The sequence below is a fragment of the Pyrus communis genome, chromosome 8, assembly GCF_963583255.1.
Source record: "Pyrus communis chromosome 8, drPyrComm1.1, whole genome shotgun sequence".
Taxonomy (NCBI): Eukaryota; Viridiplantae; Streptophyta; class Magnoliopsida; order Rosales; family Rosaceae; genus Pyrus; species Pyrus communis.
In genome coordinates, this window is record NC_084810.1 from 14,518,346 (window position 1) to 14,533,870 (window position 15,525).

At 37.7% G+C, this 15,525-nt stretch overlaps 1 protein-coding gene across 1 annotated transcript; it reads left to right on the forward strand.

Annotated features, from left to right (window-relative positions):
• Positions 1 to 11,428: 11,428 nt before the first annotated feature.
• LOC137743002 (ubiquitin-fold modifier 1-like) lies at positions 11,429 to 13,364 on the forward strand. Its single transcript, XM_068482926.1, has 4 exons — positions 11,429 to 11,433; positions 11,771 to 11,836; positions 11,939 to 12,036; positions 13,108 to 13,364. Exons 1-4 carry the CDS (start codon positions 11,429 to 11,431, stop codon positions 13,203 to 13,205), a joined length of 267 nt encoding a protein of 88 aa, XP_068339027.1. The 3' UTR covers positions 13,206 to 13,364.
• The last annotated feature ends 2,161 nt before the right edge of the window (positions 13,365 to 15,525 follow it).

Sequence of the window (15,525 nt, forward strand, 5' to 3'; positions counted from 1 at the left end):
CTAAGTACGAGGGACTCTTGAACGGCCAACTCATCGGACCGTCCTGACAGCAGCCTACTATCTTTTGGAGTGAGGAGGTTCCTAGCTACTATTGTAGCTGTTGTGGCGTCCTGCATCACAGAGTCTTCACTTGAAAGAGGACCGTTAGAAGATAAAAAAGAAGGACGCCATACATTACCTTGACGGGGCGCAACCGGATCGCTGCTGAGACTCAAATCTAAGCTAAGGTTCGATGAGTTTGCCATTTTTTTCAAAAGTGTTCAAAGAGAATGGGTGGATGGAGTTAAATTTCGAAGGGCCGGAGACGATTTTCAAGAATGGGAGATCTTCAGAGTGTGTATGTTGGCGGTAATCGATAGCTCTATAAAAAGCCAAGGCGACGCGTCCACCGGTTCAAAGAGCCGGATTTTCCGGCGTAAGTTAGGCGACGCTCCCTCGGCTTTTCAGAAAACGCGTTCAACTTTGTCAAAAGATTTCTGACAAAGCTGAAAACACGTGGAGGCCATCATCGCAACTACACATCTTTAGCAGACAAGCGCAAAGTTCGGCGACGCTTTCTCTGCTTTTCAGAAAACGCGTGCAGCTTTGTCAAAAGGAGCCGCATCCGCACTACTACGTGTCGTTCAGAAAGCAAAGGGGCGTCGTTCAGAAATCGAAGGGGCGCCTGCTCAGAAATCGAAGGGGCGCCTGCTCAGAAATCGAAGAGGCGTATTCAAAGATCGAAGAGGCGCCACTATTTCAAAAAGCCGGAATTGCGGGATCAAAACGTTTGTCGACAAGGGTAAAAAGTACCACCACTTGATATTATCTCTATATATGTCGACCTTCGTCTTTTATGGCAGGGCAAACCTGAAGAAAATGCCCAACTCTCCCTCACCTCTGAGGGCGCACTCCCAGCAAAGCCTTTCGAAATACTCAATTCTTTCTTCTTCCCCAAAGATGATACCAGATGCCTGGAGTACAGATGACCCAGGAGGAAACAGCACAACAAATACATGTGCTGATTCATTCACCGCTTCTTCAAAAGCAAAGGTATCTCATATCATCAAGGTCAAAAGCAAAAGTATCTCATATCATGCTCTTTCCCTGTCTTTTTCTTTGTCCTTGTTCTTACTCGCATGGCAAAGTAAAAGAAGCAATCAGCCGGCACTTGGAGTCAGTCTTCCGATCTGGAGCCAACTGCCTGGAATCTATTCCTGATTGCTTACCTAGCGTTGCTCTCGAGTAGTCATCTTCAACGGTTGATACACTTCCAGAGAAGGGACCACTTCTGCAAAGGGGAGCGAGTAAGGCAAGTGAAAATGATACATTGAAGCATGTGGAGACAAACTTAGGCTGAGTTATCCTCCAACCCTTTTCAATACGAATTGGAAAGATTGAACAAAGAAACAGACCAAAGGAGTAAGCTCAGACCTTCGGAGGAGACCAAAAGAACCATCCTGCTGCCCAGTTCAAGAAGTAGCACAAAGGAAAATCAACGATGGGCAGAAACCAGTTCAAGAGTAAGCCTGTGGAATCACAAAGATCAAAGCCTCAATGCAATTACCAAGGAGAAGATGGAATTTACACTCTATAACCAGATTTGCGTCTCTAAACTCTTCTCTTTGTTAATAACATTATGCCATGTTTAATATGTTTAGTTGCTTTTTGTGTGTTTACTTATGTTTTGTGTGAATCTATGCTTAAAACATTGAGGACAATGTTTGATTTAAGTGTGGGGGGGGGGGGGGGGGGGGGGTAACTAAACTAAAGTGTTTTGATGCAAATTCGTAGGGTTTTATCCACCATAACTTCTATTATTGTTCCTTGCTGTTTTAAGGTGTTTTTAAGTTGTTTTAGTGTGTTTTGTTTTATAATTCGAAAATCCCATAAAAATTTGAAAAATTGTTTTGAAAAACCCAAAAAGAGTTGTTTTAAAAGTCGTTTTTGTGTGTTTGTGTCTTAGAGTACCTTCCAACACAATGATAAGGATTTGGTTTATAATTGCATGACGGTTAGAAAGAGTTATAAACATAGAGAAAAGTTTGATTTACTCTTGGTATATGCTTGGTTATGGTTATAATGTATGACTTCACATGCAATCATAAAAGAAGAATTCGTTTTTGTAACATGCTTGAAGGAAGAAACTCAAACAAACGCTACATCCCTGTGAGACTCGAGCCATTACTTTCTTTGGAGAGTTATTTTCTGTGATTCTTTATTTTCTAAAGTTGTTGCATGATCTCATTATTCCTTGCTTGGTTGCTACTTAGAATGCAATTGTATCATGATAGAACTAAATGCTAGAACTCATGCCCATTTCATTCAAAGCATGTTATTGATTTGCATAACACATATTCAAGAAGAAGTTGTGTAGTGACCACCACCATAGCCAAATAGCCTTACTTCCCATACTTCGTATATGTTGTAAGTTTTAACCCCGTTGAGCCTTGTTTAGCCTTTATTCTTTGTTTACCCACATTTTCCTCACCTAGCCTAGTTTAGGACAATCCCCACCCTTGTTCTTAAAAGATAGTGAGCATGACTTAATTGAATTCCTTTTGAGTTACATTATGAAAGAAAATAAGTGTGGGGGAGAGAATGTTTAAGTGTTTATGTTTTGAGATTCAAAAGAAAAGAAAAAGAAAAGAAAAAAAAAAAAGAGAAAAGAAAGAAGAAAAAAAAATGAAAGAATAAGTGATTGAAGAAAGGTTCCAAAACACCAATTCTGGGCGTAAATTGTCTAAATTCTCCCTTTTTGTTCAAAAGTTGAGTTTTCATTCAAAAGTGAATTCTAAGTTGATTCAAATGCTTTGCTCACTATTTCTTTAAAAACCTTTGTTTTCCATATCCCTTCTTTGTTATCCACATACCCCAAGCCCCGTTACAACCCTTGACTTCTATCTTGAGTGTTGTGTATTTCAATTTGTGGAGTTTGAACTTGGTATGAGCATATGGTATCACTGGTTCTCGCGTCTAAGTAGTAGCATTCCATTCATGAGATCATATCTAAACATGCTTATTAACTCCAGAAATTGCTTCCTTTGAAATACATATATGTGAGTGTTCGTTTTTATGATTACATCAATCTTCTCACATATACCTAGTGTAGGGTGTGTAGTCAGAAAATCTGTGTGAAAAACGAGAGTACATCTAGTAAGAAATTGAGGGAATTCTCTAAGGCATGTTACTACATTCAAAACATGGTTTTAAATGCTTAATTGTGAACTAGTATGTGGTGACTATGAGTAAGAATGTACTTAAGTGTAAAGATGGCTCAAATCTGTGAGAATAATGATTTTTAATTTGTCATGTGCATTGGAAGTCCCTGATACGATTGTTGGAAGGTGTAGGTTGTGTTTTGTTCTTTTTGTTTTGTTTTTCTGTTTTGCTCGAGGACTAGCAAAAGCTAAGTGTGGGGGTATTTGATAGGAGCATATTTATGCGACTTAAATGGCTTGTTCTCGTATATTTACGTTATGTTTCTTTAGTTATTTTAGTTCTTTATGCTTCTTTTGTGTGTTTTCAGGTTCTAAGGGCAAAGTATGCAAAAGGATGCCTTTTGGAGCCTTTTGGAGCAAATTAGAGATTGGAATGGATATCATATGCTTGGAGCCAAAAGGATGGACGAAATTGAAGACTTGAAGTAGGAAAGTTAAATCCTAAAAAGACCTCATGTTTGAGCATCATTGAAAACTCCTACGCATTTTAGAACACAAAAACAACATTCCTAGCAACCTTAGGACATTGTCGTGTGTTTCCTTGTGTCTCCCTTCCTTGCCATGCAAGGAAGGGCTTTGTTCCCTATTTTAAATACTTAAACACTACCACTTATCATTCACCACATATCATTCACCACTTATCATATCATACATTCATTTATCACTTATCATAATCATTCACTTATCACTTAACATATCATACACTTATCACTTAACATATCATACACTTATCACTTATCACTCATAATCATCTACACATTTCAACCATTTAAACACATGTACTTCACCTACAACATCCACCTACTTCACCTACAACATCCACCTACTTCACCTACAAATGATATAGCCATATGTTCCCTCCACTACTCCTATAAATACCCTTGCATTCATTCACTCCCCACACCATCTCTCCATTTCTCACACCACAACTAACACAAACACTTCCCCTTAGAATCCAAAATCGTGAGTCCCCATTCCACCATTCCTCATCCATTTCCATAATTCCCCAAACCTCACCTTAGACCTTGTGCTACAACAACGAGGAAGATAAGAGGGCCTAAACGTTCATACAATTCAAGTTTGAGTTGTTGGAATGTTTAGGTGTTTCTTTGATTTCAAAAGTTTAAATTCAATTCTCTTTGTTTTGTACGTATGAGGAATGGAAGAGAAGAATGCCTAAACGTTCATACAATTCAAGTTTGAGTTGTTGGAATGTTTAGGTGTTTCTTTGATTTCAAAGTAATGAGGAACTAATCCCCCTTTAGCTAGGGGGTGATTCGAAACTATGTTTATACTTGCAATATGAATTGATTAACTTTCGTTGGAATTTCATAAGTTGTGGATTCAATTTGTTTAACCGTTTGATTGATAATTTATTTATGTATGTTTATTGAGAATGCGCGCTTAATTTTCATGCATGAATATGACGCTAGAATATAAGTGAGTTTCACCTAATCGTTATGAACTTATATTCACAAGTAGTGGAGGTTGCTTATAAACAATCGCGTTAAATGAATTCTTGGCACGAGTTTCATGCTCATCATAGTAACGAATGCCTCGTCAACACTTATAGTTTTCATAATACTTAATGATCTTTGATGGTGTCTTTATTGTGCTGTTCACGTAAAGGACTTTTGGAGAATGTGGTGAATTGCGTTGCGCTAACCCATCCAATTCATTAACTTAAGGAAAACTTGACGGTTAATTTAAGCGGACCTAATTAACCCGGGGCGTTGAGTTTCATAATTTATCGAAAGACCAACTGAGAATCAATCTTGTATGCAAGTGTAACATGTGTGGAGAAGAACCCCTTGGCTATTCCATCATCCATATTTTCATCACATTTATATTTACGTTTTGCCTTTAATTACAATTTGTGCAATTTAGCTAATTTCGTCAAATCAAACCCCCCCTTTACTTTCCTGTTCTTTAGTGCTTCGAATCTGTTTAGTTTATGTTTTAAAGTATTTTTTTGTTTTTGGTTTGTCTTAGTGTTTTAAACTTTAATTTTGCATTCTTTGAGTCTAGTTTAGTGTTTTAAACTTTATTTTACGTTTTTGAGTCAGTTTCCAAGAGATTTGCAATCCCTCCTAATCCCCGGTCCAGAACGATCCCTACTTATACTTATACTATAATTTGACAAAAAGAGGGTTTAATTTGTGCGCGTATAAATCTCGCATCAAGAGCCTAATGTTGGAAAGCTCAACCTCTAGATCATAGAATTCGTCACAGCGAAGCCATGTAATAAGGCAAAAGTCTTTCGTGAACCGGGTGACTTCACAGCCTATTAAATATGTAAGTTCCTTTATGTCCTCCACTCCTTGATTTGCCACTCTACAGAGTGACAATTCATGCACCAACTTGTCACTAAAGGCTAGTCTATCGACATCTCTAAGTGTAGAAAGCATGCAGCAAGTTGTGCGTCATTAAACTTTTGGCTCATGACTCCTAGGGCATGACTAGCTTGAGAAAGGTTGTTCACCATTCCCCTATAAGATTCTCCCTCTTTTGTTGCCAGTTCAACCCCCTGATTTGCCATCTCCTAGACATATAACAATACAACCATTCATCACAATCAAATTGAAATACATATACCCTGATAACAACAAATTCAACAATGTTTAACATTAACATAACTTGTCAACAACTTTTCATAACTATACATCTACTGTGAACAAACTTTTATGACTTAAGAAATACCAAATTAATTCATAAAATTAACAAAGGTTTTATCAACACAAATCATTCCCAGCTCAACAATATAAATTCAACAAAACAAAACTCAAGGACCTATACCTTATACACAACTTGTCAACCACATTTCATAAACCTACATCCCACCAAAATTTCCAAAGCTTCAACGTCAACTAATTTCATCAACCCACTTGCATATTAACCATAAACACTACAAGAATTTGAAAAAAAAAATTACATACTGAACAAAATTATTTTCCCAACTCAACAATATAAATTCAACAAAACAAAACTCAACTGTCAATCCCTTATACACAACCTGTCAAGCACATTTCACAAACCTACATCCCACTAACATTTCCAAATGCTTCCACTTCAACTAATTTCATCAACCCACTTGCATTATAACCATAAACACTAAAAAAAATTTAAACAATGTTACATACATAAAAAAATTATTTTCTAGGGTTCCAAACTTAAAAAGTTTTAAATTTAGTTTTGGTAATCAAGTTTGACGTTGACTTTCGGGGAAACAACAACTTTGAACCCACTCGAAACAAGGAACCACCATGTTTTTCCGTGGAAGCAACTGCTCCCCCTCGAACCAAAGACGCCTGAATGTCGAAGTGCAGTGAAGTCGAGACTGCAATCATAATAATATTCCGACTAGGTTTTGAATGGCAAGGAACTTTTCAAATGCTAAGAGTTTTTGAACGAGAACGATATCAGAGGGAGAATGAGAGTTTTGGGAGGAGGAGAAAATTTTATGGTTCAATTGTTGCTATCGGGAGGGGGAGGGGGTTTAAATCACTAATTTTGAAATCCCACCTTTTTGAATCCTTGCGGGTACCGTTTTCATTAACTCACGGGTCCTTTTTGGCCCAGTTTCACACTAAACCCTTTTCTGATGGATTCATGTTTAGCCGTTCGAAATTATGGTCGACATCTCATCTACACACACTATCTGCAAAGCCCCGTCCCCACCTTAGAAAACTCGATAAATATATAGCTAAGATCCCCACTCTCATACACAACATTCTAGCACAATACCCCGCCCCATATAGGAATGCATAAGGCGTGTGGAGAGAGCGGAAGATTTTTTCTTGTTGCTACTGTTTGTGGTTTATCTTTTGCTTCGTTTCAATGGCTTCTTAAGGTTAGTATTTTTAGTGTGCATATTTGGGAGATTCCTTAAATCGATGAATGCATCTGGCTACAAACAAAGCAATTCTGATCACAAGTTCTTGAAGCCTAAATATAGTAAGGTAACCGCCTTGGTTGTGTACTTTGATTATATGTTAGTAACCGGGAAATGATCTCGTTGAAAAAAAAGAAAGTTTAGAGGTATTTGTTTAGAGAATTTGAGATAAAGGAATGTGGCACTTTGAAGTACTTTCCTGAAATTTGTTTGAGCAAGATGAAATGCCAACCAATAAGGACAATATTAGCGACTTGTTGGGTTATCTACTTAACTCACACGAGGTTAGATATTGCCTATCTAGTGGGTGCGGCCCATCATTTCTGCATGCAGCTTGTGAGAGATATCAATGTTGTTGACCAAATATTAAGGTATTTGTAGTTAGGACTTGGTAAGGTATTATGCATGTATCCAAATTTAACCAACCGTAAAGATTAACACATAGGAGGACTAAACTTTGCGAGTTGGAGAACTACAGCAAAAGGACCAAAAGGAAAAGACCACATCAACCTTTAAAGATCTTACAATCGCCGACAAAGAAGTTATGTTATGAGTCACCTCCAACAAATGTCAAGCTTCCTCCTTATACTCTGTCAAGTGCAAAAACCACAAAACTAACTCCTCAAATTTAAACAAAGTTGTCGCTTCAAAATTCAAATTTGAGCAATAAGCCATAATATATAGTAAAGGTACATGTGATTAAAGCGAGTGAGTGACCACATTTTAAAAAGTGAGAGCGATCACAACTAAGAGGGTTCTTCTTAATAAAGCAAGAGAGCGACTAGTAACAAAAATAAGTGGGAACAAAGGAAGAAATAAATTAAGAAGGATCGTCGTTGACCCCAACACCAATGATAAGAGTCGTCAATAATAAGGGATTTTTCTCTCTTTTATGGAGCATATAAATGGAAAAGAAATATAACCAATTGTATCCTATACCTATATTTTATTTATTTATTAACCGTTTCTTATATTGAGGATTTGAGGGACAAATGCATTCCACAACTTTTTCAATGATTCGAAGAGTTTATATATCAATATGTGATTCATATATTATCTTAGTAAAAATAAAATAAATTCAAAATTATTATGATATTCAGTTGTAGCGAATAAATAGTTGTTTCAAAAAAAAAAAAAAAAAAAAAAAAAAACTACCATTTAGTTCAACAGTCATATATATCTGATTTGAGTAATTTTTTCTATAGAAAATACCCAAAAATAGATGATTGGATTGTTGAAAGGCAATGTAGAGTGACGATATTTGAGCGACTGCTCAATTGAAGCTCACTAAATTTATAAACAATGAGCTTTGGTTGTGGGTGAATAATAATTGTGTGCGGTTGGGTTGAGTTGGGTGCGTTAAACCATCTTCCAAGGAGATGTCAAATTTTAAACATAAATTTTAAATTTAAAGGGTTATGTGGCACATTGATCTTTTTTTTTTTAATTTTATTCTCCAATTGATATGTCAAATTTAAACTATTATTTATTAGATTACTTACTCTTTTTTTAGTTGTAATTAGTATTTCAAAACAAAATATAATATAAAAATTATTAAAAGCATTTATTAATTACTAAACATAGATTTGAAGCTGCTGTCAAATTTGACAGCAATTTCCTCTACTGCCTTTCCATGTTATGCCGCATAGGAATTGGAATTTTTGATGGAAAACACAAGTGATGTCATTTTTTTACTGTTATTACTGATATGGACATTTTGACATCTCATTTGGAGATGCTCTTAAATACTTGAATTTTTTTGCTCACATATGGTTGGTTTTTACTACAATGAAAGAGTTATAATACACACACACACACACACACACACACATATATATATATGTTATAATACACACACACACACACACACACACACACACACACACACACACATATATATATATATATTTGGTGTGCAATAAGGGGGAACTTTATCAAGGGTTATTATTGTCTTTGGATTTTACCACAACACTAGCAATGGACTTTTTGACATCTCATTTGGAGATGCTCTTAAATACTTGAAATTTTTTGCTCACATATGGTTGGTTTTTACTACAATGAAAGAGTTATAATACACACACACACACTGACACACCCCGACTGAGATCAGGGCGTGCTGGCCGTCACACAAATGTGACGTAGCAATGTGCACGTGCGGAAGCTAATAGAACATTAATATAAAAGTACGAATAATTTAAAACTAGCATACAAAATACTAAAACAAGTGCTAGCGTAGTGAGATACAAATTCAAAGCAAGACTATAGCAGTCCAAAAGAAAAGTTGCGACAAAAGTACACCCGAAGGTGACCCTACGCTGGTGAGTATCTGTCAGAAAAGCCGGAAGTACCCTTTGGGAAACCACCGAAACTGCTAAGCAACTAGAACCTGGAGGGGCGCAAAACAAAAGCGTGAGTGGGCAAAAACAAATCTTTTCTAAACCATTTAGCAAAATACTTTCTAACCCCTCGCCGTAAAACCTGTATACTTCCCAGAAAATAAACATATATACGTATGTATAGGTATGCCAACCATGCTCAAGAATATGCCATGCCGAATCCTCATAATGAAATGCAAGTGCTCAGGTATAAATCAAATCAATAACATGTAATCTGGCAGCCGAAGTAACCTAACGTGACCTGTACGGCTGCATATAAAGCTCAAATCTCACAATCAATAACTGAACCTGCCCACGAGTCGGAACCACCTAAAGTGGTCTGTACGACAGGCCTGGGTGTAATACATATGTACGCTCTAGTGCTACGATCACGTGAAGACTGTGCGAATAATCGCGGGTCACCTACGAGTCGGAACCACCTAAAGTGGTCTGTACGACAGGACTGGGCACCTAACTTGGATCCAAGCTGAGCATGTGGTGCGGGAGGTGAACATCACGTGAAGGATTGTGCCCTACTCTGGGTGGGAGCATTAACACCGGGGGTGCAGGTTATGAGCTCTCTAAGCATCTCAAACCACTACTGAATGTAAATATGAATACCACTTACCTGGCACTTACCTGTGCGTCCACAGCACCCAATATGCATATGTATGTGTATGCAACTAATAATGCGGCTAAGGGTGCATAATCAATAATAATAATATGCATGGCATAAGGCAAATAACCCTTTTTACTCAATTTCTGGGAAAATAATTGTATATAGGTATATACGGAAAACAAAAGCCCACTCACTGGTATGTGGAAGGGTCGTAGCCCCCCTGCCTCGAGTGACCACGCTCGTCCTCGGGGTACGTGTCACCTATATGCGAAATAACTGTCTCCAAAACTCAAAACCGGCCAACTTCGAAACCCACGATTCCGATGTCCAAATTCGTCCAACGAAGCACTCCTAGGATCCCTGGGACCTCACCAAGTCAACTATGAACTGAAAATGGTACGATTGTGCTCCCACGAACTTCACGATCACAACTGTGCTCTTAGTTTCCTCGATCTGCTAGTGTTTAGGGTGTTTGTGGGTTTGTCCGTACGTACACAGTGGAAATGGGAGAAATGGGAACACGGGGAGAGACAGGGAGAAAGACAGAGAGAGAGGGATAGGGATAGTGTGTGTGTGTGTGTGGCCCAACACATGCCAACACCACACAAACAACCAAACAACATGACGAAACAACTAGGGGCAAATTTGTAATTTCACACGTACGTTTTGATATTTCCGGGACGGGATGTCACACACACACACACATATATATATGTTATAATACACACACACACACACACACACACACACACACACATATATATATATATTTGGTGTGAAATAAGGGGGAACTTTATCAAAGGTTATTATTGTCTTTGGATTTTACCACAACACATTAATCCATACCGTCTATTTCATCAATCCATATTGTCTACTTCGCTAAATATTCTATTCAATTTACCGATGTAGCACACATAGGAATTGGAATTTTTGTTGGAAAACACAAGTGATGTTTTTTTGTACCATTATTGCTGATGTGGACTTTTTGACATCTCATTTGGAGATACTCTTAAATACTTGAATTTTTTTTGCTTACATATGGTTGGTTTTTACTGCAATGAAAGAGTTATAATATGTATATTTTTTTGGTGTGAAATAAGAGGGAACTTTATCAAAGATTATTATTGTCTTTGTATTTTACCATAACACATAATAGCGCCATGTGAATTATATAGTTAGGGTGCGTTTGTTTGGACTTAATAACTCTCACTGGATTGTATAGGGCTATACATTAGTGTAGTTCTATGTTTGTTAGGTACACGGACTAAGGTAAGTGGGATTAAACGAGACTCGCGTGGACTGTCTTCTTCCCTAGAGGTCTTAGCCAATCCCCTCAAAAACCATGAGGTTGGTAAGACTAGGGTTGGGCAAACGGGTCTTGGGCCCGCGGGTAGGGGCGGGTATAGGCGGGTCGGGGCGGGTACGGGGCGGGTCCTGTTTTTAAATAGGGGAAACGGGGCGGGGCGGGCCTAGGTAATGACATTCTAGGGTCGGGCCGGTTCCAGATTTATAGAAAAACGGGGCCCCGAACCGGCCCGTTTGTAATTGAAATGGACGGCCCAGATTGAAAATAAACATACCTTCCAATCATGACCGTTGGTTTTAGGTTTTACCCTAATAGTCTTTGCTCTCTCTCGATCGACCTCGACCTTTCCGTCTCTCATCCTCGATTTTCTTCTTGAAGTCCGACATCTGGAAAGGTCTCCTTCAAAGTCACTCTAACCTCCGATCCGAAGCTCCCCTTCAAAGTGTTCGTATAACATAACCCCCTCAATTTCTATTCCAATTCCTATTTCGATTTTCCATAATTTTTTTTTATAATTCAATCAATTTTTTGTGATTTTTTTTTTAGGTTTAGCGTGCCGGAAGCAGCCCCTTTCACCGCCGTGCTGAAATTCGCGGCCGAGGAATTCAAAGTGCCTCCCCAAACCAGCGCTATCATCACCAACGGTAATTTGACTTCTGGGCTTTTGCATGTCGCTGTTGATTTCATTTTTGGCTCGTAAAGTTTGTGACTTTCTGATTTATGATTTGGGTTTTGTTGGAAATTTCAATTGATTTGCTTGTGGAGTTTAGTGGGCATTGATCGGAATCGATAAGGGTTTTTGGTTTCTGGAAATTGGGCATCCCTTTTTTTGTGATCCAAAGTATGAGATTGCAATACGCTTATGAAGATTAGATCTTGTGGTCTTTTTAACTGACGGCTCGGGCTTATAATTTATGTAGAGCAATAGCGATATAAACCTCAACAAAAAGACCAAAATTTGAAATTAGGGAATGTATAGAGCTGAGGTAAGGAAATGGGGAATTGAATTCAGATGACATTCTCGAATTTGATATTAGAAAAATGTTTCATCATTTGGTCTTATGGGATTGAGTTCACAAGAATTCCTCAAGAATATTAAGAGCGCATAATTTGTTCTGCTTCAACTGAAACGTAAATGAAATGTCCTACATTTTGTATGAAGTTGGAAGGATCAATGTGGCAGTTTGAAGTGCACCCAACACATACCAATATCTTAGTCCTTGTCACTTCAAGGGACAATGAGTTTTGTTTTTGTAGTTTAAATTGTTGTGCGATTTTTCCTATCCCAAGATCCAATCTGAAATTAGAATTGATACTGTCCAATCTTTGGACAATTGAAATTTTAACAAACAGTAAGATTTCTGTGAACAATAATAGCTTTAGCTTTTATTTGATAGACTCATAGAAGTAAATGTATGATGGAATCACAAGGGATGGTATAGATTTATGCAACGTACTTTGCAAGACCTCTCAATTTCCAGGGTATAAATAGGAGTTCAAGGATTCTCATTATGAAGAATATTTAGTTGTGCTTAGTTTCAATGCTATGCTATGATGTATGTTCATGTACACAAAAAAACAAATGTCGCTATGTGCACTCCCCAAACGGATAGATATTAAATTGTCAATTAGAATAATTGTGGTACTGAATTCATCATTATTGTTAGCATGGATTAGACCCTTGGTTTCACACAACCTTTGACTGGCTTTCTCAGGGAATGTATTCCTCAAGCATGGTTCTGAACTACGCCTGATTCCTCGAGATAGGGTTGGGGCTTTTGGAACAATGGACGCTGCATTACAATCAAACTGAAGAGATTGGTCTACTTCTGGTTGCAGTTCTATTCCCTTTTTATGATCTTGTACCTTATTAAGTTGGGAGGATTTTCAAACTTTAGTTGACGGTTGAACGAGATAGCAGGTGAGTGTAATAGATGCTCTTAAATAATATTGAAAATTTGAAAGGATAATATTGCAGTTCTGTTGTTTTTGTTGTAGATTCATCTGTGGTTTCTGTTGGAGATGAATCTCTCCTGCATAGCAATTTGATGATGGTTCTGATATAGCAATTTGATTAAATTTTAGGTGGCTAAGAAGTGTTGCATAGCAGTTTTGTGCAGATTGCAATCTGTGCAGTTTTTTGTGCAGATTGCAATCTGTGCAGTTTTGTGCAGATTGCAATCTGTGCAGTTTGCAATCTGTGAATATGTACAATTTTTTTTTTCTTTCAAACAACCCAAAAAAAAAAAAAAAAAAAAAAGGACCCGTGGACCCGGCCCGAACCGGCCCGTTTCAACCGGGCCGGGTAATGTCCGGTTCTTATATTAAAAAATGTAATCCCCGGCCCGGCCCGGCCCGTTCCCTTTGAACCTAGGTCCGGTCCGGTCCCTTCAAAATTGGGCCCGGCCCGGCCCGTGCCCAACCCTAGGTAAGACCTTCACTGCGTCTCATTCTCTCTCTACGTCACGTCCTCTCTCTTCTCTCTGCTTGCTTCATCTGCTCGCGTCACTGTCGTCTACACTCGCGAACCCAAGATCTCTTTGTCTGTTTGTTTCAAATTTCGAAGAATGCAGAATCAAGTAGCATCATTTGGAGGGCTTGCTTCCTCCTCATGCGCCTTCAATCATTTACTTTACTCGATTTTGTAGGTGAGAACTGATTTTTACAGAAACTAATGTGGAAATTGATTTCTGCAAATGTTGCAAAGTTTCAAATGAAATTTTGTATTTGCAATTTGAGTTTGGGGTTTGCATTTCAAGTCTGGGTTTTGTGTTTCAAGCAAATTTGCGATTGAATTTGGGTTTTGTGATTTGAATATGGGTTTTTGCAATTCCAGTGATATGATTTTTTTTATTTGAGCGAATTTGTGAAGTGAAAAATATTGAGATGAAGTTGTAATTGCAAAGGCTTCGCATAGGGATTATCAAAAGGTCCCAATCAAGCAGACGATGATTCTGGGTTCTGAGGATAACTTTTCAAGAAAAAAATAGAAAAAAATGGAGAAAGAGAGAAAGTGTGTTCTAGAGAATGGTAAAGGTCAGACAAAAAAAAAAAAAAATGGTAGAGGAAAAAGAAAACGAAAAAGAAAAAGAAAAAGAAAAGAAAGAAAAGAAAAGTATTATGGGAAATTTTATTTAAACCCATATAACATCTCTCTATACCCAGCTTACTCTTTACACTCATATTATTTTTAATTAAACTACCAATATCTCTTTAGACCTAAATGTACTACCTAAATTACCCTTGCAAACCCAATTCAATAAGTAAAATTATCGTTACACCCATTCAAAAAATAAAAATATCAAACTCAAGCATACGTACGTTCTCTCCTTCCAATATATCTAGCTGTTGTTATAAATAGGCAAAAGTTAGAGAGGTAACATTTGCTAGGGGCAGGAGTGAAGGGGGTGCAATTTATCACACTGTTTAATTTTGTAATTCTAACACAAAATGATTGTAGGTAAAGAGAGGAAAAGAGGGATACTGATATTATTGATTTCACTTCTTTTCTTTTGCTGTGTGTTGTGATCATACACTGAGTGCTCTTTAAATAGAGCCACACATGTGAAAACTTACAAAGGTGAAATGAGTGCTCTTTGAAAAACCTCATACAACAACAATCTGGTCACTATTCTAAAGTCTTTCTCACCTTTGGCTAAAAACATGTGAGCATTCACTCCCACAACTTTTACAACATTCCCCCTTGGATGCCCACATATCAACATCAGTTGCCTCGTTAAAACCTTTCTTGGAAAAACCCAGTGGGATAAAAAAACTGTAGCAAAGGGAAAAAGAGTACAACTTTGCTTGGATTGTTGATGTAGTGTTAAGTATGCTTATGTTGCCTTGTTAAAACCTTGATAGGAAAAACCCAGTGGGAAAAATTCTAGTTGGAGGAAAAAGAGTACAATGTGCATATATCATGGATACTCCCCCTGATTCCACTTTCTTCAAATTTAACTGATTGGTAAGCCGACGTAATCCGATACCATGCACTAGCTTCTAAAATGTGCACATTGGTAAAGATTTGGTGAATAGGTCTGCCAAATTTTCATTGAAGTGGATTTGTCTGACTTCGTAGCAACTAATGTTTGCTTCATTGAGCGCCATTAAATTGTTGTATTCCCATAATT